General features: G+C 38.4%; 2 protein-coding genes across 9 annotated transcripts in view; one reads left to right on the top strand and one right to left on the bottom strand.

The window, feature by feature from the left end:
• LOC127511094 (guanylate-binding protein 1-like) overlaps positions 1 to 23,102 on the bottom strand; it is a 290,795-nt gene that overhangs the window by 113,184 nt on the left and 154,509 nt on the right. The gene's annotated exons all lie outside the window — the stretch shown is intronic.
• On the top strand, positions 868 to 22,716 carry LOC127511116 (E3 ubiquitin-protein ligase TRIM16-like). 4 transcript variants are annotated; one of them, XM_051891675.1, is made up of 7 exons: positions 1,108 to 1,396; positions 15,920 to 16,024; positions 17,093 to 17,188; positions 17,275 to 17,508; positions 18,446 to 18,605; positions 18,759 to 18,806; positions 20,822 to 22,716. In XM_051891675.1, exons 1-7 carry the CDS (start codon positions 1,136 to 1,138, stop codon positions 21,403 to 21,405), a joined length of 1,488 nt encoding a protein of 495 aa, XP_051747635.1. In that variant the 5' UTR covers positions 1,108 to 1,135; the 3' UTR covers positions 21,406 to 22,716. The 4 variants fall into 4 exon arrangements, with proteins under 4 accessions (XP_051747634.1, XP_051747635.1, XP_051747636.1 ...); XM_051891674.1 differs by lacking the exons at positions 15,920 to 16,024; positions 17,093 to 17,188; positions 17,275 to 17,508; ... (1 more) ...; positions 18,759 to 18,806; positions 20,822 to 22,716 and adding exons at positions 2,662 to 2,757; positions 2,844 to 3,077; positions 6,102 to 6,261; positions 6,410 to 6,457; positions 6,694 to 7,979 and having other exon boundaries at positions 868 to 1,498; XM_051891676.1 differs by lacking the exon at positions 15,920 to 16,024 and having other exon boundaries at positions 1,108 to 1,498.

A 23,102-nucleotide genomic window follows, 5' to 3' on the forward strand; every position in this document is an offset into this window, starting at 1 on the left:
AGGCCAGGTATGTGGGCGCTTGGGATTTGTAGTCCAGTTAGTACTCAGGAGAGTGAGACCTCCGGTGGCTGATCGAGGGAACTTCGCTGGCATTCATGACAGATCTGATGCATTTTTATATATAAAGACTTTGTGCCATTCAGAGAGTGGTGAGGATTTCAGTTCTGTGAGGGAAGCAGTCATAATGGTCTGTTTTAGCTCTGTGTCATGGGTGGGAACTATCATTGTCTTAACTGATTTTCCTAATGAGATTATCAATATGCCATCTTTGTACCCATTTGTCTTGGGTTAACTGCCTAAACGTTATAGGAGTTCTTTGTGTAGTTGGGACCATCTCATACAAATGTGCTTTGTTTTAGCAGTGTGTGGAGGAGTTAGTTAGCTGTCGTCATACTGGAGCCACTCTGAGAGAGTTTCGGCACAGTGCTGATGAAGTCATCATGATTGTTCATCTGAAATCCATACCAATAATTCAGAAGGTTTTGTCATAATTGGCACAAGTGAACAGTTACATGCCTCCATACTAATGCACTTGCAAAGTTAGATAATCAGACACTCCAAATTTGAAATGTGAAAACATGTAAACAATGTGAAAAAGTCCATCCATCTTATTAGGAAAAGACAAACAGCATTAATCATGAAGGATTTCATTATACACAAAGTAAGAGTAATTAGGATGCAGTATTAGTGTACTTTTTAAGGGTGTTATCTTTCTTCTCAGTAACTTATGTTGTTTGAGTGTCTCTCCGACACTCATATCTAGTGGACTATTATTTTCTGTGACCTTTAGACTTGCAGAGACACCTGTTTTTCACACGTCACTCAAACACAGAACCAGGAAACAGGAATCACATGAGTTCAGGAAAACTGAAACTTAAGTGTAGTTGAGCTGTTGTGCGATTGCATCTCTCTGTATTCATGCAGTAAAATGGCAGAAGCCAGAATTTCTCAGGATGAGTTCCTGTGTCCAGTGTGTCTGGATCTCCTGAAGGATCCAGTGACCACTTCCTGTGGACACAGTTACTGTAAGAGCTGTATTACTGACTTCTGGGATCAGGAGGATCAGATGAGAGTCTACAGCTGCCCTCAGTGCAGACAGACCTTCAGTCCAAGACCTGCTTTAGCTAAAAACACCATGCTGGCTGAAGTGGTGGAGAAACTGAAGAAGAGAAAACTTCCTGCTGACTGTTACGATGGAGCTGGAGATGTGCAGTGTGACATCTGTACTGGAAGAAAACGCAAAGCCGTCAAGTCCTGTCTGGTGTGTCTGGACTCTTACTGTCAGAATCACCTTGGACAACATGAGAGTTTGTTCAAAAGAAAGAGACACAATCTGACTGATGCCACTGGACGACTGCAGGAGATGATCTGCCAGAAACATGACAAGATCCTTGAGGTTTTCTGCCGCACTGATCAGAAGTGTATATGTGTGCTGTGTATGGATGAACATAAAAACCACGACACTGTATCAACTGCAGCACAGAGGACAGAGAAACAGGTATGAACTTAAAGACATCTCATTATGATCATTTACAGGTTCATCATTTTGTTTATGGGGTCTACTAGAATACATTTAAAGGGGTCATGAACTGCATTGATTTTATTGTTTTATGTTTCCTGGGGTGCACCTACTTGTTAGTATGATTTTTACATAAAAAATTGCCATAATTTAGAAATAAAAGACATTTTTCCTACCCTGATTTTAGCCCTCTGATGTGAACGCTCTGTTTGAAGGGGCGTGTCTGCTCTGAGACGTCAGTGTAAAAGCCCACTGCTGTGATTGGCTAACATCTTTGCATTTGAAATAGCTCAGTTTTACTCTCTCAAAAACTTTTGCCAAAGTTGCAATAGTGAAGTAGGCGTTGATCTTCTGCAGAGGCGGTCTTTTACCTATAGATAGGCACATTCCAGAATGAGTCGTTTGCTGGGCTTGGTAACAATAAAAGCTGTTTTTGGACTAACATGGAAGTTTTCAGTTCTGAAACTTACAGGATATTCTTATAGTTTGATGACCGCTTATATATCAAAAGCTCAATGAAAATTTGATTTCTCAGTTCATGACCCCTTTAATATCTCTTTTCACCTTCTGTCTGAATACTGTTTTAGTTTGTTACTTCATTTACAACATCTGTCCTGCATTGAACTGCGTGCTTAAGAAAGCAGTTGTTATAAAAATGCATCCCAATGTGCGTACTGTCTATACTATCTGCCATAAATAATACTGAAAATTACTAACATACTATTTAGGATGGATAGTATGCACATTGAGATGCAGGCTAAGTCTTCAGATGCGATAAGAAAAATCCAAAATCAAATATGGTGGCATGTTTAGTCATGTGACATGCACAGTGTTATTGACGTGTCACCATATTTGATTTGGGCTCTAGAAACAGAGACATTCTTCATAAAATCTTCTATTGTGTTATGAAAGAGAAAATCATACAAGTTTGGAAAGACATGAGAATGAGTAAACAATGAAATAATTTACATTTCTGGTTGAACCATCCTTATAAAACTAGGCATTGATGAAATAATGAACCTATAACCTTACCGTGCAAGATCTTTAACCCCTCAGTCTCACCACTTCACTGATACTGGATTCATATCTGTTTACTTGATGATTTATGTGATGTTTCTCCTGTCATTGGTTTGTCCTTTTAGCACCAGCTGAAGGAGACGCAGAGGTCGTTCCAGCAGAGGATCCAGCAGAGAGAGAAAGATCTTCAGCAGCTGAGAGAGGCTGTGGAGTCTCATAAGGTGAGTCTGGAGAAGAAGAGAAGTTTGAGAAGTCTCAGTCAGGACTCACTGAAGCCACTGTGTGATTGTGATGTGTGTCCTAACAGCGCTCTTCACAGACAGCAGTGGAGGACAGTGAGAGGATCTTCACTGAGCTCATCCGCTCCATTGAGAGAAGCTGCTCTGAGGCCACACAGCGGATCAGAGATCAGGAAAAGACTGCAGTGAGTCGAGCTGAAGGACGACTGGAGCGACTGGAGCAGGAGATCAATGATCTGAGGAGGAGAGACGCTGAGCTGGAGCAGCTTTCACACACACAGGATCACATCCATTTCCTGCAGGTAACAGAGATCTAGAAGAACAGGATCATAGTGGACTTGAGCAAGAGACTCACAGAGAAACATTTCATGAGAGCAGAATGAGCCGTTGACTAAAGTGTTGATCTGTGTGTTCGGTTATTATATAATCATCAGTCAGACTCTCATCTGATCTTCTTCTTTTAAAAGAGACACACTTACAAATGCAGTTCAGCTCTTGTCGCTAAAGGTCTAGTTGTATATTTCATAAACAGAAGAATGTTCCTTTTAGCATGCTGCTATAAATGTCATCCATCTCCATCTGATCATTCTTTTTGTTTTCACTTTTCTGATGGTTTTCAGCTTTCTCTTTCTGCAAATTGTATGGCGTATAGCTATATGACCCAGCACCCAAAATACTATCAAAACACTGTACAGGGTTTCTACAGGTTTCATCAAATCTAATTTAATGCCTTGTTAATGCCAATTTTTAAATTTTTAATGCCATATATATATATATATATATGGCGATAAATGTAGATAAATGACATAATACCGCAATTAGAATATTCATCATGTCATTGTTGTATTTGCATTCTGCCAAGTGTCAGCCCTTTACATTTGTTTGCTTCTCTGCTGCTACCCTTTTTGCTCACATAATATATTACAGCCAAATTCCCAATACAATTGTTTCATCTATATATTTTTCTGTTTTTGTTGTCAGACAATATGAAATGGTGACTGAAAAGCGGGCTCGACATTAAGCCTCGTCATTCACTTGTACAAGTAAAACAGTTGCTTGGTGTAAATATAAATTTATTCTGAAGCAATATCCTTTCAGAATATTGCAGCTTTGACATATTCTGCTGTATGATTATCATCATCTGACATCTTTAAATTCTTGTTGTATGATTCATCTTTCATTTTAAATTCTTAGATTTGATCAATAAATTCAATTAGAATAAGACACTAAAGGCTGTTACCAATCAAATTAAATCATTTACAACAATAAAAAAAAATACAACTGTATTAAATAATGTTATGGGATTGTTTTAAATATTTTTTGAAAATACAAATAAGAAATGTTTCTAGATCAGGTTAACAAGTCTTTCTTGGAAAAAAAAAGTCGCAATAGGGGTCTAAGTTGGCAACACTGATGCAACCTTCCGTCTCCAGGCCCCGGGCCACCGCTGTCCAAAACGGCGTTACGGCAATTTTGCACCGGATGGAGGCAATTACCAAACTGGTTCCGCGTGTGTATCACACCAATGTACATATTTTGCGACAGCAAATCAAAGTTATTAATTATGAAGGCTATATTCAAAATAAACTGGTAGTATTATTTTTCTTAAAAAATTATCTAAAAAAATGTAATGCCTGTAGGAATAAAATTTAGACATTACAGAAAATTATACACATGGCTGATTCGCACGGGATTACTACAAAATTTTTAGTAATGTTTACCAAAATCTGATAATCCTTTTGTAACCTTTGGCTAAAAGCAGAAAAAGAAACCCCTACTACACCACCTAGGTTATCTCTCTACCCAGGAAAAATAAAATAAATACACCCAAAAAGAGAATTCAACCAAAAGGAAGTACAATAAGATGAAGGACCCTGCTGGTTCAGATGGAATTAAGAGACGTGACTTTCCAAAATAGTATAAATTTATTCCACAAAAGTCATTGACTCTAAAATGTAAAAAAAAAAAAAAAAAAAATCTTAATAATTTACCAGTTATTTACCCGCAGTTACTATGAGACTAGTCTAAGTCCACTTTACCAGAAGGGACAAACCACACAGCAATCAGTGCATAATTCTTAAAGCAAGTGATAAATCAAACAAAAAGACAAAACCAAACCAAAAAAAAGACAAATATTCTCTCCCCTTCTGTTAAACCTCACAGCTCATCAAATAGTCACATGGGTAAATACTCGGCAACAAACACTTGTACAAAAAATAAATAAAAATAAATAAAATAGATACACAATAACAAAAGATAAATCACAATTAATATTTAAAAAGTAGTCCAAGCTGCTTCTCTGAAGAAGAATACAAAGCATGTTAGTTTACTTGCACAAAGGACGAAAGCGTCCGACACTTATTCAAATTTGTCATACAGATAAATTGGGCAGAATAATCTTTAAAACACTGTTCAAATCAGCGGTTCAAAACCGTGACGTCCACAGCCAGTCGTATTCCCGGTGAAACAGCAATATGGAACGGATATGAAATCAGTCAATGAAACATGTATAAACGCTCGATCGTCACTTCAAGCACACCCATCCCAGGGGAAAGTAACAGGAAATATAAGCCAAAAGACCTTTTCTGCCCACAACATGCACACAGAAGAATCACAACGCCACACTTAGACATGCTTTTTATAAAGCCACTAACACACTTAGGTGATTGCACCACACAGGTGTGCTCCATGTCAGAACACAGTTCCACGCCAGTGGGCGTGTCTTCCGAGTCGAGATATACACCATTAAGAAACAATAAAGAAACAAATATTAAAGAAACTTAACCTGTCACACTTTTATAACAAATTTCACAACTATTCGCTGGTAACATTAATGAATTTGACAGTGAAGTCCTCAAACAAGAAGTAAGGCTGTATATTAGCATCGCTTCAGTGTATTTAAACCACAAAACCTGACCTTGTGATCGTGTCCTAAGAGTCCTTGTGAATTTCAGAGCCACTAATTGCTCAAAAGTTATAAATAATAGTCAATCTACTCGTTGCCTTTGAACTGCTTTTCCTTATCAATCCTACTCATTCCTGCCATGTGACGCCATTGATGCTCTTGATCTGTTACATTCATGTTATTACAGATGTTTGATCATCAGGTGTTTTCCTAGAAAGTTCACATATAGTGTAAGTGTCAAACACTAGAACTTATAGCTCTAACATGATATAATGAATATGAGAAGAATGAAGCTGATGCTGTGAAAGTGCTGGACTGAGGAGAGTTACTAAAGATCAACAAGAACTGCTCAAATCTGACAGTAGTGCAGGTTATTGGCTGAAGTGTGGAGGTGATGAGCTTTGATTTCTGTTTCCTGTAGAGTTTCCAGTCTCTCTCAGCTCCTCCTGAATCTACAGACATAAATGACGATTCCTTCAGTTCTCTCTCCTCTTTTGATGGAGTGAGAGAATCTGTCCATCAGCTGAAAGACAAACTGGAGGATTTCTGCAAAGAGGAGCTCAAGAAGATCTCTGACAGAGGTAAAGTCCTGGAGATTCATCTGCTCTCAGAAATGATCCTCCATCATCTCATGTAGAAGATCATATTAGAAATGTCTTAGGAACGGATGCAGGGATCATTTTCTCTTGACATGATAATCACACTCTTCATGTCTGTTGATTTCCACAGTCACTTTCACCAACATTGTTCCCAGGACCAGGAATGACTTCCTACTATGTAAGTCACTAAGAAAACAAGCAGAAAAACTCACTGAGTGTGTTCATGTTCTTCCTGTAGCAGGAGAAAGAAAACATGACAGAAGAGTTTTAGAGTTGATCATGTAAATGATGATTTGCACAGGATATCTGGTAAACTGTACTGAGACACTGCTGATATACTGAACATGAAGAGTTCAGATACATTAAAAGATCAGATTCATAATTCCTGATTCTGATGTGTTTTATCTCCATCAGATTCCCATCAGTTCACTTTGGATCTGAACACAGTGAATAAACACCTCCGTCTGTCTGAGAGGAACAGAGTGATTACTGTCACTGACACAGAGCAGCTGTATCCTGATCATCCAGACAGATTTGATTATTATCCTCAGGTGTTGTGTAGAGAGAGTGTGTGTGGACGCTGTTACTGGGAGATTGAGAGGAGTGGGACTAATGTGTTTATATCAGTGTCATATAAGAGCATCAGCAGGAAGGGATGGAGTAATGAGTGTGTGTTTGGATATAATGATCAATCCTGGAGTTTGTACTGCTCTCCCTCCAGATACTTGTTCTATCACAATAAGATAGAGACTGAACTCCCTGTAAAGTCCATCAGCAGTAGAATAGGAGTGTATGTGGATCACAGTGCAGGAACTCTGTCCTTCTACAGCGTCTCTGGAGACACAATGATCCTCATCCACACAGTCCAGACCACATTCACTCAACCGCTCTATCCTGGGTTTAGGATTTATTATGGATCAGTGAAACTGTGTTGAATCAGAATAGACTGTAGAGAGACTCTACCCATAATGCTTTGAGCTCATGATGAATCAGTAACAGTAAGATGTTATAGAGTCTCTTATTTTCTCTTCATTACATTAATACTACAGCTGAATTTCTGTCAGTGAAATAACATGTCAGAATAAATGTGTGTAATGAATCCTCATATAGACAGTAAGATCAGTGTGTGTTTGTGAGTCATGATGAGTGACGGTGTGTATCTGTGCTCTTATCAAACTCTGTTTGTGTTGATGGAAATCAGTCATTCAGTTCTTATTGTAGTGTCACATAAATCATTTTTATTATTACCATCAAAATTACCTTTGAATTGAAATGATCACACGCAGGATTCATTGAAAAATGTAACATTCAATAAAAAAGTAATTTGCTGTAAAATTTATAAATGTCAATTTATGATTACACTTTATTTTACAGTGCTGTAGTTACATTGTAATTACTCAAATAAGTACTGGGTACTACTAATTAACTACAGGTACTTACTATAGAGTTACAGTTAGGGTTTGGTTTAGGGTTAGTTACTTGTAATTATGCATCATTTACTGTTATTACTATAGTAACTACATGTAGTAATGTGTAACTACAGCACTGTAAAATAAAGTGTTACCCATTTTATTAATAAATGTAAAATATATAAAATATATAAACCCAGATCATGTAATCATACTGTAAACTCTTGATCAGTGTAAGTATGAGCACAATTATTCTGATCTAATCCAGATTACTTTAAATAAACCTCTGAACTGAACTGAATTTACAGACCTGATGCTCTGACAACTCTGAGAAAAGATAAAAACAACAAGGATTGAGTCAATCATCATCAGTTCAATCCAGATAACTCAGAAATATATTAGGTGTGAAAGAAGGAAAACTGTAAGCTGAACTCTGAAATCAGTCCAGATGAATCACATCATTACTGTAAATGTCAGAATTGTTGGAGTTTCTTTGTTCAGTGGTTCATGCTGCTTGTCCTGATCTAGAAAGTACATGATACATGATACTAGACATGATAAAACCATCATCGAGTCTGTCTGTGATTACATGAAGGAACAGAAAAAAATGAGACAGATTAAATCCAGAAGAACTGCGGCAACGTCTCCAAGACACTTGAAGAAACCTTCCTGCAAATCTATCTGAAAAACTGTGTGCAAGTGTACCTGTACAAAAGCTGTTTTAAAAAACAAAGGGTGGTCACGACAAATATTGATTTGATTTGATTTGATTTAGTTAATAGAAGTTAATTGATAAACATTTATGACATTATTTTTTAAACCATCCTCACTTTACAGCATTTTTACACAAGTGCCTAAAATATTGCAGTATTTATAATATTTATAATATATTTATATTATAATATATCTTTCTACAGTCTACATTAGTCTGTTCTGCAGCTCTCTAACACAGCACACTCATTTTCTGAGACATACTTCAAAAAGTTAACTTTTTACAGTCACTTTTACAGATCACTTTTTAAGTTTGATTGGGAGATATTTCTCTTTCTTCCAGCCAAACAGAATTATTTATAACAGAAAAAGCTCGCGGGCTTCCATAAAACAGCGTTTGTTCTCGTTCTCCACTCGATGAACGAGTGTGTGTGGGGTTCTCTCTGGCGCATTGGAAGAACTGCTTGTGTGTGACTGCTGCTCTCGACAATTTAGTGATAATTTCTATGCTGATGACCTGTTGATCTGAAAACGCTGTGTGCGTGCAACTCTGCCCGTAGATTCAGCTCCTAATAGTGTCGGGGAGGTTGTTCCTGGCATAACCTTGCCTCAGGTACTTTCATCAGATCAGTGTCCAAGATCTTCTCCTAACTTTACCGTAACCTCAGAAATAACAGCTGTGCCTTTCCGTGATAAGGCAGATATGCAAGCTCTTCAGGCTGCAGACTCTCACATTGCTGCATTTTTGAAATATTGGCAAAGAGGGGTGGCCCCTACTCGTTATGAAAGAGCTAAAGAGTCCAGGGAAGTATGGGAGCTGGTTCGCCAGTGGAAGCGTGTTCGATAGAAAGATGGAGTTTTGTATAGGGAAGTCTTCCTGCCTCCAGGTAAGGGTAGAGTACTACAAGTTTTATTGCCTGGGGTCTTAAGGAAGGAAACTTTGGAGGGTCTTCATGACCATCATGGTCATCAAGGTATAGAGAGGACAACCACTTTGGTGAGGAAGAGGTGTTTCTGGCCTAATCTGCGGCACGATGTTGAACAATGGTGCATCAAATGTGAGCGCTGTGTGGTCTCCAAGGCCTTACACCCCAAAGTTCGGACAACTATGGGGCATTTAATGGCTTCGAGGCCCTTGGAAATTCTCGCTATTGATTTTACGCTTTTAGAACGGGCACGTAATGGATGTGAGAATGTGCTTGTAGTTACCGACGTGCTTTCTAAGTTTACTCAAGCTTACCCAACTCGAGATCTCTCCTGACAGAGAGGTGGTTCTATGTTTATGGGGTGCCAAAACGTATCCATTCAGATCAGGGGTGAAATTTTGAAGGAGAATTGCTTAAGCGACTGTGTCACCTGTATGGGGTTCAGAAGAATAGGACCAGAGCATACCATCCTGAGGGAAATGGGCAGTGCGAAAGGTTTAATCGCACTTTGCACAATCTATTGCGTACTCTGCCCATTGAAAAGAAAAGGGTATGGCCACAGTTTTTATCACAGTTACTCTTTGCCTATAATACCTCTGCCCATCAATCCACTGGCTATTCCCCCTATGAGCTTATGTTTGGCCAGAAGCCAAGGCTTCCTGTGGATGCCCTTTTAGGGATGGAGGAAGATAGTATGCCGGCAACAGCTCAAGACTGGATGGTGAGTCATCGGGACCATTTGGCTTTGGTGTACGTTAAGGCTAGGGAACAGCTGGGAGTGGCAGCAGCCCAGCGAGCACGCCATTATCCAGAGTCTGTGCCTATTCTGCCAGTAGGTACTCTGGTTCTGTGTAAGAATCATTTCCCAGGCCGACATAAGATTCAAGATGTGTGGGGCTCCAAGGTGTATGAGGTAGTAGAGTGCTTGGATGGGGTAGGCACTGTTTATAAAGTAAGACAACAAGACTCAGCAGTGCACATGAAGAATGTTCACCGCTCGGATTTGCGAGAGCTTCCTGATGGGTATGTACCCTCGAATAAATGTGAAGTTGAGGCGAATTGTCCTCCGGCAGGACTCCTGCTAGAGTATGGTCATCAGAGGCAATTGGCTGAGGAGCAGGAAATGTCAGAGGAGGAGACTGTGGTTTTACATGTAGCCCAGCAGGGAGGTCCAACAGCAGCAGCAGCTAGGGAAGATTCGGGTGAACGGGAGTTGGACCGGTGTTTAACCGAACAGCTCATTGACTCCCTAGATTTCCAATGTCCAGTGGAGCGGGCATTTGATTCCTCTGAGTTCCCTGAACCAGTTCCTGGCCCTCACGATCATTTAGAATGGGAATTAGAGCAGGAACAGGCAGAATTCGGTTTACGCCGGTCGGTTAGAACGAGGGCTGGCCAACATTCAAATCCATTTAATCTTCCAAGGCCGGTGCGATCCCTGGAAGATCAAGTTCCCCCAAATTCAGCTTCAGTAAGTTCCCTATATGTACCTTTTAGACCTCGGAATTAGGATGGGTGTGATGGGTATAAGTGTTGTCACCGGGACGGTGACCTTTGAAAGAGGGGGTGGATGTAACCAGAATGAGTATGCTATGCCTTTAAGGGGCAGGTGACGTGATAGAGCAGGTGACTTTGAAAGTCTCGCGGGCTTCCATGAAACGGCGTTTGTTCTCGTTCTCCGCTCGATGAACGAGTGTGTGTGGGGTTCTCTCTGGCACATTGGAAGAACTGCTTGTGTGTGACTGCTGCTCTCGACAATTTAGTGATTATTTCTGTGCTGACGACCTGTTGATCTGAAAACGCTGTGTGCGTGCAACTCTGCGTTGGGGGTTCAGCTACCTAACGTGAGTGTATGGTCAAGTTAATTGCCGAGTTGTAACTGATATTAAATGTGGCGCCATAAATTTAGGATGTGTTATTTTAGGGTCACCTTGTGTTTATACTCTGAGTTACAAGTGCCAGCATCCATGGACAATCATACAGAATAGACTGCGTTGCAATCCACTTCTGCCTTTAATGAGACTGTTACGTCTCACAGTCAACAAAGTGAGCCATAGCGTATTGTTAGAAGGTACGTGAGTATTTTATGTTTGTTTTAAGGTGCAATATGATGATTTTATGTGTAATAAAAATGTGAAATGGTTTTAATTACAGGTTTCAAATCCTCCGTGTTTAGCGCCACGGTTTCTTTCCCACTAAAAATTGAGGTTTATTTGTTTAGTTTGTGTTGTTTAGTTTAGATTTATTGTATTGAAGCTTCCTTCAACAAATATAATAACAGATAATTTGACACGGAAGCATGTGATGGGGCTCATAAGAGCTTGTGTTTATTGTCGATGAGACTCGAACAACAGTTTAGAATGTGGAGAGAAATCAGCGCACATGTTGCTTAAGTCTATGCAAAAATATTGATTAATGTGTTTGAAACGTGGCTGCAACTAGTTTACATTCGCGTTTCCAAATTTTGCATGTATAACGTGACAATTCAAATGCTTAAAATATAACGCATGTTTCATAGCTGCTGCTTTTAGATGCCTACTGATTAATCGTAAGTTATTAATTGGAATTATTCAGTATTAAATCAAACTAAAGGTGCTCATGTAAACACATTTTATACGTACACAGAAGATCATGCCCTTTCAAACAACTTCAACTCGCAAATTATACACAAATCCTTACTTTCTTTTCGATCACTAATTAACCTTGGTCCACCTGACCTCTGACAAGGCTATTAACACAAACCTGGGGAAACAAACACGCCTTGTGGACTAAGCTACGAAACCCTCAATTATTTTCTTTGCAATCTCAGTTGGGAAACTATCTTGCAACACATTGGGAAAATGTACCTGTACTGGAACACATTCATTAGACCGACTTAACTTCATGATTCCCATATTCCTGTAGCCACATTACAGTGCAATAATGTAACTTCACCTAGACGGCGTCACAGTGTTTCCATAAAAGAACATGCACTGACCAAACAACAACTACCTGGCGAAGTCATCAGAACGCTATGCTCTCTGGGTACATATCCCTCAGTTTAAATGAGCCCAATCTTAAAGGATTAGTTCACTTTCAAATGAAAATTACCCCAAGCTTTACTCACCCTCAAGCCGTTCTAGGTGTATATGATTTTCTTCTTTCTGATGAACACAATCTGAGAAGTATTAATAAATATCCTGACGCATCCGAGCTTTATAATGGCAGTGAGCGATACCAACAAATATGAGCTGAAGAAAGTGTCTCCATCCACATCCATCCATCCTAAACGTACTCCACACGGCTCCGGGGGGTTAATAAAGGCCTTCTGAATTGAAGCAATGCATTTGTGTAGAAAAAATATCTATATTTAACAAGTTATGAAGTAAAATATCTAACTTCCGCCTGACCGCCTTCCGCATTCTACTTACGAAGGAAGTGTAAAAATCTCGCAGTTCAAGAAGCTTACGCCTACGTCCTACGCCTTCCCTACTCAATTTACGGAAAAAGCTTAACTGACACGATGCCAGTTCAGTTTTTTTTTTTTCTCTTCCGTAATTTAAATAAAGTTATTTTTGTTTTGTTTTTGCGCACAAAAGGTATTATCGTCGCTTCATAACGTAAAGGTTGAACCACTGTAGTCACATTGACTATTTTAACAATGTTTTGACACATTGAATGTGGTAATTTTGTTGCTTTCAATGGAGGATAAAAATCATCAAAAATATCTTAATTTGTGTTCTGAAAATGAACGAAGGTCTTATGGGTTTGGAAGGACATGAGAGTGAGTAATTAATGACAGAAATTTAATTTTTTGGGTGAACTAACCCTTTAATGCCTATAAAGTTACTAAATCTTTCTGTTGTTCGAAAATTCCCTTTTAAAATAACACATCATAAATTTACTTATTTAGGAATTGAGGTTACGAAGGATTTTTAGTCATTATTCAAAGTGAAAAATAATATTCAGTTTTGGAGATCACTCTATATTTCCTTGGTAGGAAGGGTTAATGTTATTAAAATGATTTTTCCTTCTCAAATTCATTATCTTTTTCAAAACATCCCAATATTTTTAATTTACTTTTTAAAATATTTTATTTGAATCCAATTGCTTTTTTTCAAGCAATTGGATTCAATCATTATTCCTTTTTTGTGTGGTTTTAAAGCCCATAGAATAAACAAAGCTCACCTTTGTAAACCCTAACTCCTCTCTTTTTTATTATGCTTGCGCTCTTCATACCATCATAATCTGGTTGGATCCCACCTTTACACACTCCACTTGGATCCAAATGGAAAGAGAAGCATGTAGCCCATATGATATTGGGGTGGTGATTTTGTCTCCTACAAAGATAGCTAAACTGGCCTATAATCACAATTGTATAATCCATAGTACTATTCGCATTTGGAAGAAGATTAAATCAAAATTTGTAATGAAGTCCTTATCTTTCCTTTTACCATTTGGAGTGAATCCCTTTTTTACTCCTACTATGGACTCTGCTTTCACAAAGTGGAGAGTATTCAAACAGTCAAAATACGGTTTGCATAAAAACAATTATTTTCCGATATTTACAGCTCAGGGATTATGTGAGAAAGCATTTGCCTTGTCTTGATGAGGCCTCTTCTACTAACTTTGATGAACTCTTGGATATTAGGGTTAGTCACTTGATTTCTCTACTGTATAACGCACTACTATCCATGACTTCACCTTCTACACAGGGTAAGATTACAGTGGGAGCAGGACGTAGGGGAGGAGATAAGTGATAAGTTATGGGTTAATGCATTAGAGAATATTCATAAATGCTCCGTTAACTCTTGGCATTGCCTTATTCAATTTAAGATTATTCATCAACTTAAATATGCTAAAACAAATCTGCATAGAATTTTTTCAGATGTTTCCCTAATATGTGATAAATATCAGACAGATGAAGCCACTTTGCTGCATAGTTATGCTCTTTGCTCAAAGTTAATTCCATTCTGGACTAATATTTTTTAAATTCTGTCAGAAAGTTCACATGTTGAATTAGAGCCGTATCCACTTGTGGTGATATTTGGAATCGTGGATAACCTCACTTCTTTTCAATAATCACCAATGCACCTATTGTTAGCTAAATTGTGGTTGGATGAAATATTACATCTGGGAAAAATTTGTTTATCTTTGTTAAACAAACTGGATAAGATTTGGTTTCCCCTTCTCCATTACATTGATAGCGTAGTTTGAGTAGGTGTGTTGCATTCACTCTCCCATTATTGTAGCATGACTTAAATCCCTGGGATTGGGTGGGTGGTATGGGTACTGTTTTGTCATTCTTGTTCTTTGTGTTTTATTTTGTTTTTTATAATACTAATACTAATAATTCTGTCAGAAAGTTCACATGTTGAATTAGAGCTGTATCCAAAGTTACTGTATCCAAAGTTTGAATTTTTAGTTTTTTAGTTTGTTTCCTTCTTTTGTTTATAATGAGGAATCATAAAGCTATGTAACAATGATGGTCAAATGGTTGGATTTCCTAATAAAAAGATGTTAAACACAAACACATGAAACATTTACTAGATAATCTGGATGATGGCATCACTGTTTTCTCCAGAGCTGCTGTATAGATAAATGAATTAACTAAATTAATAACTAATGCTTTTTACAAAGGAAATTAATCAACACTGAACTCACTAAAGCTGGACAGTGACACTATTTTCTTCTAGAGCTTCTGTACAGCTGAAATAAACCTTGTTGCATAATTTTCCTGTTGTCAGTCTAAAGCTGCTTTGAAACAATCTGTATTGTAAAAAGTGCTATACAAAAAAAGGTGATTTGACTTGATTTGACAAAATTAAAACTTTCATGGGGAATGAAGGAACTGTAAATCTGGACACAGTTTTCTGTCCTGCAGTATCAGTGCAGTGATTAGGATGCAGTATTACTGTGGTTTTTAACTGTGTCGTCTGCTTCTCTATTATGTATATTCTTTGAGTGTCTGTTTGAGGCTGACATCTAGTGGATGTTTTATTATCTGTGATCTTTAGACTTGCAGAGAAACCTCTTTTGCACACGTCACTCAAACACAGAACCAGGAAACAGGAATCACATGAGTTCAGGAAAACTGAAACTGAAGTGTAGTTGAGCTGTTGTGTGTTTGTGTCTCTGTATTCATGCAGTAAAATGGCAGAAGCCAGATTTTCTCAGGATGAGTTCCTGTGTCCAGTGTGTCTGGATCTCCTGAAGGATCCAGTGGCCATTCCCTGTGGACACAGTTACTGTAAGAGCTGTATTACAGGCTGCTGGGATCAGGAGGATCAGATGAGAGTCTACAGCTGTCCTCAGTGCAGACAGACCTTCAGTCCAAGACCTGCTTTAGCTAAAAACACCATGCTGGCTGAAGTGGTGGAGAAACTGAAGAAGATTCCTGCTGACTGTTACGCTGGAGCTGGAGATGTGCAGTGTGACGTCTGTACTGGAAGAAAACACAAAGCCGTCAAGTCCTGTCTGGTGTGTCTGAACTCTTACTGTCAGAATCACCTTGATCAACATGAGAGTTGGTTTAAAGGAAAGAGACACAATCTGACTGATGCCACTGGACGACTGCAGGAGATGATCTGCCAGAAACACGACAAGATCCTTGAGGTTTTCTGCCGCACTGATCAGGAGTGTATATGTGTGCTGTGTATAATAGATGAACATAAAAACCACAACACTGTATCAGCTGCAGCACAGAGGACAGAGAAACAGGTATGAACTTAAAAACATCCCATTATGCTCATTTACAAGCATAACAAGACCCCTTTAAACCAGGAGTTGACCCAAAAAAAATGAACATTCATCATTTAGTCATGTTATTTCAAACTGGTATGACTTTTTTTTTCTTTTTCTTTTTTTTTGAGGAACACTAAATTAGGTATTTTAAGGAATAGGATCCTAAAGTTTCAATCCACAAAAAGGTCATAAGGTAGCATGAAAGAAACCCCTGCAACTCCAAGGGGGTAGTCTAAGGGTGTTTCTCAAACGGAAGGCTGCATCCTACTGAGGCTGCGTCCTTCCTAGACACTAGTCTACTGAGGCTTGTAGACTAGTGTCCTCCTCAGCAATTAAACGCTAGAATGAGACGGTCTAGTAAGTGTGCATGGCTGCGTCATAAATGTTTCTGCCCCCACAGTCACGTCACAAAAATATTATTAAAACTTAATTTTGGAAAAATACTTTATTACAATTCTTTATAATAACTGGGTTTTTATTAACGCAGCACAGTGAATGACGGCTGTCTTCGGTCTCCCAGTGGCTCACATTATTGGCAGTTTAGTGTTAAGTGAGTAATTTACAGAAAAACAAAAGATAACATCTATGCTTTCATCTCTGAAAACATTATTTTTGTCTTACATTTCATAATAAACTCCAACAAGCTCAGTACCGACTCGTTTTCTGTCTGTTTCTTTTCATGAATTGGAATGTGTGCAAAGGATTGTAGGTGATTTAAGGCCACGAAGGATACATCCGATGCATCCTTCTAAAAATGCTGAATGAAGGACTTGAAACGAAGGCTGCCTTCTAAGGATACTTCAAATTGAGAAGGTCTTCAGTAATGTCTGATAATGTGGCAGCCGGCAGGCTTCACAGGATGCAGCCTTAAGTTTGAGAAACACCCATAAATAATATGGTGGCATGTTTAGTGAACTATCAATAAATAAACTAGGCATTGATGATCTTTAACCCCTCAGGCTCAGCACTTCACTGATACTGGATTCATATCTGTTTACTTGATTATTCATGTGATGTTTCTCTTGTTATTGGTTTGTCTTTTAGCACCAGCTGAAGGAGACGCAGAGGTCGTTCCAGCAGAAGATCCAGCAGAGAGAGAAAGATCTTCAGCAGCTGAGAGAGGCTGTGGAGTCTCATAAGGTGAGTCTGGAGAAGAAGAGAAGTTTGAGAAGTCTCAGTCAGGACTCACTGAAGCCACTGTGTGATTGTGATGTGTGTCCTAACAGCGCTCTGCACAGACAGCAGTGGAGGACAGTGAGAGGATCTTCACTGAGCTCATCCGCTCCATTGAGAGAAGCCGCTCTGAGGCCACACAGCGGATCAGAGATCAGGAAAAGACTGCAGTGAGTCGAGCTGAAGGACGACTGGAGCGACTGGAGCAGGAGATCAATGATCTGAGGAGGAGAGACGCTGAGCTGGAGCAGCTTTCACACACACAGGATCACATCCATTTCCTGCAGGTAACAGAGATCTAGAAGAACAGGATCATAGTGGACTTGAGCAAGAGACTCACAGAGAAACATTTCATGAGAGCAGAATGAGCCGTTGACTGAAGTGTTGATCTGTGTGTTCGGTTATTATATAATCATCAGTCAGACTCTCAACTGATCTTCTTCTTTTGAAAGAGACACACTTACAAATGCAGTTCAGCTCTGGAAATCTCTTAGGAAACATTTTTCTGAAAGATATATTGAGATTCCAGACAGAAACAGCTCAAAACTTCACTAATATTTAAACTTTTTTTTTTATAACAATGTGAAATCAATGAACTTGATGGTATCAGTTTCACCCAAATAGATTTCCCATCATCTCAATCTTTGACTACAAATTTTGAGTAATGTTTACAAAAATCAGATAATCTTCAAACCTAATAAAATCTTTTATAATAATTTTCAGTAACACATTAATGAATTTGACAGTGAAGTCCTCAAACAGGAAGTGAGGCTGTATATTAGCATCGCTTCAGTGTATTTAAACCACAAAACCTGACCTTGTGATCGTGTCCTAAGAGTCCTTGTGAATTTCAGAGCCACTAACTGCTCAAAAGTTATAAATAATACTCACTCTACTCGCCTTTGAACTGCTTTTCCTGATCAAATCTACTCAGTCCTGCCATGTGACGCCATTGATGCTCTTGATCTGTTACATTTTTGTTAATGGCAGATGTATAATCATCAAGTGTTTTACTAGAAAGTTCACATATAGTGTAAGTGTCAAACACTAGAACTTGTAGCTGTAACATGATATAATGAATATGAGAAGAATGAAGCTGATGCTGTGAAAGTGCTGGATTGAGGAGAGTTACTAAAGATCAACAAGAACTGCTCAAATCTGACAGTAGTGCAGGTTATTGGCTGAAGTGTGGAGGTGATGAGCTTTGATTTCTGTTTTCTGTAGAGTTTCCAGTCTCTCTCAGCTCCTCCTGAATCTACAGACGTAAATGACGATCCCTTCAGTTCTCTCTCCTCTTTTGATGTTGTGAGAGAATCTGTCCGTCGGCTGAAAGACAAACTGGAGGATTTCTGCAAAGAGGAGCTCAAGAAGATCTCTGACAGAGGTAAAGTCCTGGAGATTCATCTGCTCTCAGAAATGATCCTCCATCATCTCATATCATGTAGATCATCATATTAGAAATGTCTTAGGAACGGATGCAGGGATCATTTTCTCTTGACATGATAATCACACTCTTCATGTCTGTTGATTTCCACAGTCACTTTCACCAACATTGTTCCCAGGACCAGGAACGACTTCCTACAATGTAAGTCACTAAGAAAACAAGCAGAAAAACTCACTGAGTGTGTTCATGTTCTTCCTGTAGAAGGAGAAAGAAAACATGACAGAAGAGTTTTATAGTTGATCATGTAAATGATGATTTGCACAGGATATCTGGTAAAGGCAAGCTCACACTACAGGACTATGAGACTACATGAATCGCCATGGTGTTTACACTATACAACAAGTTTCCTTGTCGTCTGTCATCTTCTTGTCTTAACAGTGCTCATACTACACAACACAACGCGATAAGGTGCACAAACACTATTACATAGTCGTTCAAGCATTCAAGCATATATGGCCTTAAATTAAAAGCAAGCAAATAACTACATTGAAACAGGTAAATAGCGATATCAACATCAAAATACAAAACAGGATGTTTGCTAACATTTGATTCTGAATGAGTTTGATAGCGTGCTGCACAGCTAACGTGGCTAAAGCTACACACTGTTGGAGAGACTCGATAAGAATGAAGAAGCATTTATGAATCATACAGACTGCAAGTGTTTTTGGGTTAAAAATGAAAATAACGACATGGCTCTGGTCTCTGTGAATGCAGTAAGAAACACTCCAGGACCAGTGATACTGGCACACCGTTGTCACTTGCGAAAACAAAATGGTGGCGCTGTGGGTGGAAACATACAGATTAAAGGGCGGTAATATTATAATAAGATCCCCTTCCTACGTCACAAGAGAAGTGAAACTTGAACGGCTCGATTTTTTCACATGCTTGCAGAGAAAGGCTTACCAAAACAAAGATACTGGGTTGATCTTTTTCACGTTTTCTGGTTTGGCACCAGAGACCCGATTATAGCACTTAAACACGGAAAAAGTCTGATTTTCATGATATGTCCCTTTTTAAAACATGCTAGCAATGCGATGATACATATTAGCAAACACACAGCAACACCCTAGCAACCGCCCTGAGAACCTTAGCAACCACATAGCAACACCCTAGTAACCACCCAGAATGCCCTAGCAACCACATATGAACCACTCAGAGTACCCTAGCAACCACATAGCAGCACCTAAGCAACCATCAAGAATACCCTAGCAACGCATAGAAACATCCTAGCAACCACCCAGAATGCCCTAGCAACCGCATAGCAACACCGTAGCAACATTCTGAGTATCCTAGCAACCACATAGCAATAACCTAGCATTCACCCTGAGTACCCTAGCAACCACACAGCAGCACCTTAGCAACCATCCAGAATATCCTAGCAACCGCATAGAAACACCCAGCAACTACACCGAGTACCTTAGTAACTGCATAGCAACACCTTAGCAACCATTCTGAGTATCCTAGCAACCACATAGCAATAACCTAGCATTCACCCCGAGTACCTTAGCAACCACTCAGAGTACCCTAGCAACCACACAGCAGCACCTTAGCAACCATCCAGAATATCCTAGCAACCGCATAGAAACACCCAGCAACTACACCGAGTACCTTAGTAACTGCATAGAAACTGCATAGCAACCATTCTGAGTATCCTAGCAACCACATAGCAACAACCTAGCATTTATGCCGACTACCATAGCAACACCTTAGCAACCATCCAGAATATCCTAGCAACCACATAGCAACACCCAGCAACTAGACTGAGTACCTTAGAAACTGCATAGGAACACCCAAGCAACCACCCAGAATGCTCTGGCTTTTAAAACTACAAAACTAAACCAAATTTTTTCAAACTTTCAAGCCAACTTATAGTTTGTCTACACACTTTTTTTTATCTAGTTACACTCATTGTTGAATCAGCTTAAAGGATCCTCGCTGAATTAAAGTATCAGTTTCTCTTAAAAAGAATCATATTGACCCCAAACATTTGAATGGAGTAAATATAATAATAGGCCTAATTATAATAAACACAATAATAACCAACATTAATATTCAGGGAAGGCATTTAGAAAATGTTGGATAATGATAATGATGATTTGTACAGGATATCAGACAGATTCATAATTCCTGATTCTGATGTGTTTTATCTCCATCAGATTCCCATCAGTTCACTCTGGATCTGAACACAGTGAATAAACTCCTCCGTCTGTCTGAGAGGAACAGAGTGATTACTGGCACTTTCACAAAGCAGTTGTATCCTGATCATCCAGACAGATTTGATGTGTGTCGTCAGGTGTTGTGTAGAGAGAGTGTGTGTGGACGCTGTTACTGGGAGATTGAGTGGAGTGGTGGTGTGTCTATATCAGTGTCATATAAGAGCATCAGCAGGAAGGGACGGCGTTATGAGTGTTTGTTTGGATATAATGATCAGTCCTGGAGTTTGATCTGCACTCCCTCCAGTTACTCATTCAGACACAATAACATAAAGACTGAAGTCCCTGTAAAGCCCATCATCATCAGTGGAATAGAAATGGATGAAGATTATTTAGAGACTGATCTCACTGTAGAGCCCATCATCAGTAGAATAGGAGTGTATGTGGATCACAGTGCAGGAACTCTGTCCTTCTACAGCGTCTCTGGAGACACAATGATCCTCATCCACACAGTCCAGACCACATTCACTCAACCGCTCTATCCTGGGTTTAGTGTTTATTATAAATCATCAGTGAAACTGTGCTGATGAATCAGAATAGACTGTAAAGAGGCTCTACCCTTATGGAACAAAAATATATGGGAATATACTGCAAAATGTAATGCGATATATTACATAATACATTTCCATATATGGGAAACTAGTGCTTATATTTTTCAACATACTGCAATAGGCATTGACCATGTATTATAAATGAAGACAAAAATAGCGTTACATTCATAAAGTTTTATCCTTTATTGTGTACAAATATTGCACATACATGTTCCCATATAAATGTGAATGTATTGTACACATATATACACACATTCACAGAATGAGTTACAATCAGCGGTTACAACAGACTTCTAGTTCCCAGCATGCTTTGCTTCTGACTGTTAAAGGAGAGTAAATGTTAAAATTAAGTGCTATTTCATGTGTTTTGCTCAATATTGATATATCTGTTAGTGTTTAAAGTTGTATTATTTTGGAATTTAAAAGGTTTTCTGGTATGTGTGAGTTATTGGGGTTATCATTGTGTTGAAGAGTAGAGCCTGTGGTTAGGCTGATGATTGGCTGAACACCATTAAGACTATAATAACTTTACTTAAAAAGCAATGGCTGTGCATGTTATAGCACAGTGACAGTCTGTTTGATAGAAACTTTAGTACGTGCAGGTGTGCTTTTGTTAACTAACTTGAAAATATGAAACATTTAAAATGTAAATAATTATAAAATATAAGAAATGTTTTACCATATACATGTTTATACTGCATGAGTAAATATATCTGCAATATATTATGCATGCAGTACCATATCTGATCACATATAAATCTATATATTATGAAGTATATTACTGAATATAAAATTACATACATTATGATATATTAGTAAATATATTATCACATATTTTTCAATATAAGAAAAGCGGCAATTCCTTATGTATTATTCAAACTTTTTAGATTTTTACTTTGAATGCATTGTTTCCCAAAGGTTTGAATCAGGAAATTGATTATAGTTTATTTTATTGAAAACAATTTTTATATATATATATATATATATATATATATATATATATATATATATATGAATACTAATGTGAAGCTTGTATTTGTATTTGTTTTTGTTTTGTTTTTAAGTCTGTGTATGTATATGTAACCTGAAAACTGATTTAAAGCTTGTTCCATTGAGTTTGTTTTCTTTAGTTTGATTCATTGAACTTTTTCCTCGCCTCTTTCTCCCATAATCCTATTAGGAAACGATCTCTCAGTTAGTGGAGCCGCAGTGTGAGATTGTTACTCTTGTTATCTGATGAAGGCTGAAACGTCATGTCTTTTAATTAATAAAGTTTGAGCTCTGTAAGAGTGAGTGTTGCACCTTTGTTCAGCTCAAAAGAAACCTCCTCTTTTATTGGTAGAGCACCTTTTTTTTAATATTTGTTACGTAATTGTATTTTTTCCACATTTATTTATGTATATATGTATTTATGTCTCTGTATGCTAATGAGGAGGGCGTGTGTAATGGCTTCCTTTGATCTAAAGCCACTTCCATACAGCCTGTTTGAGCAAGATTTGAAATTTATTGTAGCAAAAAAGTGAAAACTTAAAAACTGTGATTGCAAAGTAAGCAGTATAGTGTAGTGCAGATCAAAAAATATCTCCCTTGCCACTACCATTACCACATCACTTCCTGTTTAAAATGGCTGCCTACAGAAAAATCCCAAAATTGGTGCAATTTATTCCCTTTAA

The sequence above is a fragment of the Ctenopharyngodon idella genome, chromosome 4 (genome assembly GCF_019924925.1).
Source record: "Ctenopharyngodon idella isolate HZGC_01 chromosome 4, HZGC01, whole genome shotgun sequence".
Taxonomy (NCBI): Eukaryota; Metazoa; Chordata; class Actinopteri; order Cypriniformes; family Xenocyprididae; genus Ctenopharyngodon; species Ctenopharyngodon idella.